The sequence below is a fragment of the Neophocaena asiaeorientalis genome, unplaced genomic scaffold, assembly GCF_003031525.2.
Source record: "Neophocaena asiaeorientalis asiaeorientalis breed wild unplaced genomic scaffold, Neophocaena_asiaeorientalis_V1.1 scaffold264, whole genome shotgun sequence".
In the NCBI taxonomy this organism is placed as follows: domain Eukaryota; kingdom Metazoa; phylum Chordata; class Mammalia; order Artiodactyla; family Phocoenidae; genus Neophocaena; species Neophocaena asiaeorientalis.
In genome coordinates this window covers 1,657,201-1,663,114 of record NW_020185332.1, presented here as the reverse complement: position 1 = coordinate 1,663,114, position 5,914 = coordinate 1,657,201, and the positions used below count along the sequence as shown (strand labels likewise).

Below are 5,914 nucleotides of genomic sequence, written 5' to 3'. Positions count from 1 at the left end.
GAAAATAGTTTATTAACTCATTATAGGGACAGATACATGATCAATGCCTTGGCTTAACACTAAAGAATATCATACTTGTAAGGAGAAAGAAAACACTGGAAAAATAATTAAATAATACAGCAAAACTACAGACAAATAAATGAGCAGGTACCGATTACACTTGTCATGCATCAAGAAAAGGTTTTTAAATGAGACTCAAAAACCGTAAGGCATCGGTGGTAGATGACAAAGGGATTAATACCCTGTAAAAGGCCAATGGACTCTTTTCTAATAAAAATACTGTTGCAAAGACACAAACCTAACACTTCCAAATTACCCAGAGCCCAAATCATATATAATGCTAGTGAGTAATGGCCACTTTCTTATCAACTGTGAGTTATAGGCAGATACCAGATTTATTACTTATTTGCTTTTGAGAAACAATTTTCCACCCAACCTAATGGGTTATAAATTGTCTCATTTGCAGCTATTTAATTTAAACCAGAACCTCACTGCCTGTTAAACAAGAACATGAAAAATGACTATGTGGTGTAATGCTAAGAGTCTACTGTTAAAACAGCCATTTAATTCAGGGCAGTTTTTTTTTTTTTTTTTTTTTCCTTTAGAAAATAAAAAAATCAAACCAGCAAAATAAAATGAGGCTTTTGACCTTCAGAGCAGTGATGAAACATATACAGTAGTGTTAGCCCCAGCAACGCTGAATGCTACAGAAATGGTACAAGTGACAATTCTGTCCTAATGAGATACAAAACCAACATTAATAATCTTTAGTGTTATCATAGGCTGCCTGAAGGAGGGGGAGGAGGAGGAAATGTAGGTGCGGATGTCAAACGTGAGTGACACCCGAGTGTAATAAACACAGATGCTGAAAGGGTCTGAGAAAGCTGCAACTCCGCTGAGAGACGTTTCACCATTTAAAAAAAAAAAGGAAAGATAGACTGGTTATTTCTAATTTGGCCCAGAAGCCAGAGTTAACCCTTGATGTGCTGCTCAGTTAGAAAAGATGAATGCAGGGAGAAAAGACCACATACTCGATGCTCCTATGAGAGGCTGAGGAGCAAAATCAAATAAATGACCTTGTTTTCTCTCCACAGGAAACAGAAGTCAAGCTTGTCCCTGTGTGGTAGGTCAACAGAAAATGACTTCAGGATTGAATTTAAAGAAAAGACAAAATGAAAAGGGCCCATCACCCTTGTCCTGTGTGAAGCCCTCCCTTCCAGCACTGCAAGAGGATGAGATTCCTTCCACCTCCATGCCGTCAGCTCATGTTCAAGGTGCACAGAGTGGGAAGCGGTGGGGCCATGGAACCCCTGATTTCCATCCCCTTCTACCTTTCTAGTTTCAACTGGGAAGGAAGGTCCCCAAACCCCTCTGTCCAGCAAATCTGCCTGCCTGCCTAGAAGGGAGGGAGTAAGTTTACCCCAAGCTTCTGGGTCGTGTTCCCCTTTCCTTGTCTCAAAAACCCCCTTGTATGACTTGCATTTATCCCCTCCAAGGAGAACCCTCCAATCTCAATCACAGGCAGAAAGATGCAAGGGAAGCTGAAAGGTCTTTTCCAAACTGCACTGGGGGTAGGCAGTTTGCCTGGGGAGGGGGCCTATGGAGGCACAGATGGGAAGGGGGTGGGAGGATGATGGCTGAAGTGGATGGCAGACACAGGAGTCACGCTCTGGCCTTGAACAGACATGAGGTAGTCATGTTGTTAGGGGAGGATGCAGAGATTGAACCCAGGCAGGAGAACCACATGACACAGTGTGGGAAAGGTGGGAGAGACAGCAGAGACAGACGGAAAGAGGAGACAGAGAAAGCGCAGAGAGGAAAGGAAAGGGTATCAGGGAGGAAGAGAAGGACGCTAGGATTGGGAGAGCAGGGCGACTGGGAGACAGACACTAGAGGAGTGAGCGGGGAGGAAGGAGGGGAGAGCAAGAGAAAGCAGATTTTCAAAACCAGGCACTTCCCCAATTACAACACTAGATGCAGAGCTGCTCTGAGGGGAGCCAGAGTCACCCTCTCAATTTGGGCACCGGGGACATGGCAGAGGTGATGCAGCTAAAGCGTTAGGCGTTCAGAGCCTGCTTGCACTCAGCCCAGCCAGATGGGAAGTGGGCCGGGGCTGTCTCTGTCAGACAGGGCACTGGAGACACTCTCAGAGTGTGTAATAAAAGGCTGGGTGACGGAGGTGGGGGCCCACAGGGCTGGGCACTGTCCTGACCTGGAGGACGGAGTAGGCCGTAGTGACCACTGCCCGGGCCAAGGTTTCCCAGCTCACCAACCAGCACACGCACACGCGCTTCACACTTGTACAGCACGTATAGCTGTGCTTCACGTGTCTCTCGCCTACCACACGTGTCACAGAGCATGGGTGGGGAAGAGTGAACAACCCACTTCTTCCTCTCCCCTGAGCCAAAGCACCCTAGGAGGTTCCAAATGGCTTGATGATGGTCAGTACCTGCAGGGAGACACGTGTACATGTGTGGCCACACGTGTCATGTCCCATGATCCATACCAGCCTGCCCCAAACTGTGCCCTCGAGGGAGCTAAGCAGAGGAGGAGACGGGGGCTCTGGGCAGGACTGGGCTGGCTGCTGGAGGGCAGGGGGCCTTTGGCTGGCAGCTGTTCCCTGGGGCCTCCTGCAGAGCTTCACTGGGCTGGAGATCCGGGTAGGGGCAAGAAGCACTGGCTGCCTCTGGCAGGCAGGTAAGTCTGTCTGGCCCAGGGCTTGCCTGCTCACACCCTCCCAGCTCCCTGTCCAGCCAGTCTGCCCCTTGCCTGAGATTCATAACACCCAAAGTGAGGTCGGCAGCCTCTGAAGGCAGCGGATCCTCGGGTTCCAGGTCTTGGAGGTGGAGGTCAGGGTTCCCTTTGGATGCACTAAAGTCAGAGTGGACAATGACCTCGGCCTCCACCTGGTTCCTGCAGGCTGGGGGCGGCTTCTTCCTCCCATTGCCCTGGTCAGAGAAGAGAACACAAAACCATCACTGAGAGTGACCATCAGAAGGACGGCCATCATTCTTGGGATGCAGAGAGACTGACCCCCAGCCCAGAGCCTGTTATACATTACATGGGAGCTGGTAAAGGAAGAACGGTGACTGTCCTAAAAGAGATGATGATCAGATCCCTGGGAAGGCAGGGAAATACTACGCATTTGCCCTTGCTGAGGAGTTCCAGAAGTACTAGATTCAGTCAGGGCCTCAGTGAACAGGGGGAAGGGCTGAGTGCACTCAGGCCGGGTGCACCGTCAGATCCATGTAATTCTGCTGTGGCCCACTTACGTCTAGGTAGAGGAAGGCTTGTCCCCAACCCAGAGAAATACAGGTTCTCCCAACCTGGCCTGCCCTCCATCCACTCACCTTTAGAGGCTCCAGGGATCTGCTGGCTAGACTTTTAGCCCCAGGGAAGTTACCACCAGGTCTCTCCAGAGGATTCACTACTTGCTCTGCACAAACGCGGGGACCCTCCTCTCCTTCCCTCCCCCCTCCTCCCGGGACGCTGACCTTTATGGCGTCATACACCAGAGCCTGCAGCAACAGCGTCTGCCCGGTTCCAGCAGGGGGCAGCAGGGCCCGGGTCAGAGAGGGCATGGGGCCTGCCTGGGGCAGCTCACAGCCTGCCCAGGAACCTGCCCAGCTCAGCCCACCGTGCTGAGCCCAGGAGATCTGCACAGGAAGAAAAGTGGGAGCATTGAGAGCTTGACTGTGAAGTATGAGAGGGAAGTGTATGGAGCTCCCTTCACAGACTCTCTTGGCCCCCTTGCTACCTCCCTCCCCAAGGCTGTAGGAAGGAGCACAGAATGGGCTGAGAGTCTGGGGGTGAATTTGAGGATAGAAAGATCCTCCTGCAGAAAAGCCCAGAGGTTTCTGAGCCAGACAGGGTCTCCTTCACCACAGAGGCAGGGAAAGGATGGGGAAAGACTCAGGGGTTTGAGCTGGCTGGTCAGGGAATGCAGGATGAGCCACCACTGCTAGGATGGAGGGGACCTGCCCTGTGTGGGCCCACCTTATCCGGATCCCGGTCCCACTTGACCACCTCCAAACTGACCAGCCTCTTTTTCCCATACTGGGGAGAGCCGGGTCTTAGAGGTCTCCCCAGCTCCCGGGATAAGGAGGGATCTGGGTGTTCTGGCCATCCCGAGTCAACCGCAGACAGCCCATCGGGGGCCCTCCCCTCCTTCCTGAGAACCAGGCTGACCTATTCTGCCGGGGATGGAGGCCCATCTGCTTCCCTGCCCTCCCAACCCTTTCAAGGAGGAGGGAGAGTATGCTTTTTCTTCTGCAGCTGGCCCAGGAAGGGGAGTGGGGAGGAGGGAAGGGCTCTCTCACGGGGTCACACATTGCGCTCTCGCGCCCCCTGGTGTCCTATTTGGACATGCATGAGCCACAGTGTGGGGCTCGGACCTACCCAGGCTCACCTTTCTCTTGGAGTGACCCCGGCAGTCAGGACCGCCACCACCCATAAGGCTGTGCACTTCAGCCCTGTCCTCGATGTCTGAGGGCGGTGGGGACCAATCCTGGGGACGGGGGTGCACAAGGGACTCCAGTTCATGGGCAGCCGGGGGGCTGGGGGGGGCAAGGCGGGCTCGGGAGTACAGCGTGGGGTTCCCAGCAGTGGCCGTGGAGGACAGGCCCGGGAGGGCTTCCCTGGAAGGGAAGATGGGGGACAGCACAGTGGTCAAAGAGAGGGGTGGGGGCGAGACTGGTATCTAGTCCAGCCTGTATCCCTGGGCAGGTTCCTACCCATCTCTGAAACTTAATTTCCCGGTCTGTGCAATGAATAAGAAATTCTGGGATTGTTCAAAACAGCTGGGACACTACACTGGGGTCCTTCCTCCCTTGGCTCCAGGCATCTGGAGATTTGGGGTCCCTCTCCGCAAGATGCTGGCAGCTACCAAGGAAGCGGCAGAGAGGCAGCTCTACCTACGCCTGCCCTTGCTGAGGGGATATGCTGGGGGGCTTCCCTAAACCCACCCCCTACTCTCATGAGGTCATCACCCCCAACCCCTTCATCCCAGAGTCAACTTTAATGGGGCTCCTGGGAGTGCCCAGAGCAAGTCATGGCCACTTTCCCTGCTCCCTCATCTCTGCAGCCCTTCTAGAAACCTCTCCTCTGTGCGGTCAGACTGGTTCCTTCACCCACCGGTGGGGGCCACGGCGCAGGCCAGCGCACATGCAGGCCAGGAGGCAGAGGAGGCCCAGGCAGACGCCCACGATGATGCCCGTGACGGAGTGCACGTCCAAAGAGTCTGGCGGGGGAGAGGGAGGGAACAGAACAGATGGAGGACGGGAGAGAACCCAGGGTTCGTAGACCAGGACTTGCGGCTTCCTCCAGAGACCCCTGGCCTGAGCCTCACCCTTTGGACATGTGAAATCTTCTCATGCAAGGACAGGAGGGCCCCATGGACTCACAGAGACCACCACTACCTCTCTCTCACTGGACACACGGAAGTTGTGGCTCCTTCCCATCAGCCTGGCCTTTCAGTGAAACACACCTCTTGCCTTCCTAACAGGGCTGGTTTTGCAGGTGTGCAACACCTGCAGGGGCACGTGGCCCATGCTTAGAAGGGCTCTGGGCTTGGTTTAATGCTCTGCTGTCACCATCTGGAAGTTCTTCCCCCTTTTTAAATAAGGGACCCCACATTTTCCTTTCACACCGGGCCCTGCTGATTACGTAGCCAGTCCCATTGCCCAAGACCTCCACCCCATAAATCTCATCACCTTTCTAAGCCAGTTCTTCAAAGCAATCTCCCAAAGAAACCAAGCCAGTCTCCCGCAAATCTGACCTCTCAACTGAATCACCACTGAACCACACCCATCTTCCCTCCAAATTTGTCCTCTCCACACCAGGTGAAGAGGGCACTTGTCCAAAACAATGAAAGTGTAGTCATGCCCAGAGGCAGGACCTTGGGAGAGATGGCTGG

General features: G+C 53.7%; 1 protein-coding gene across 1 annotated transcript in view; it reads right to left on the bottom strand.

Annotated features, from left to right (window-relative positions):
• Window positions 1–5,914, bottom strand: part of IGDCC4 (immunoglobulin superfamily DCC subclass member 4) — a 37,179-nt gene continuing 31,265 nt past the window's right edge. The window contains exons 17-20 of the mRNA XM_024735141.1: window positions 5,134–5,239; window positions 4,409–4,637; window positions 3,495–3,656; window positions 1–2,948 (exon numbers count right to left, since the gene is read on the bottom strand). Of these exons, the coding sequence (XP_024590909.1) occupies window positions 2,538–2,948; window positions 3,495–3,656; window positions 4,409–4,637; window positions 5,134–5,239 (908 nt within the window). The 3' untranslated portion in view covers window positions 1–2,537. The remainder of the gene's footprint in view (window positions 2,949–3,494; window positions 3,657–4,408; window positions 4,638–5,133; window positions 5,240–5,914) is intronic.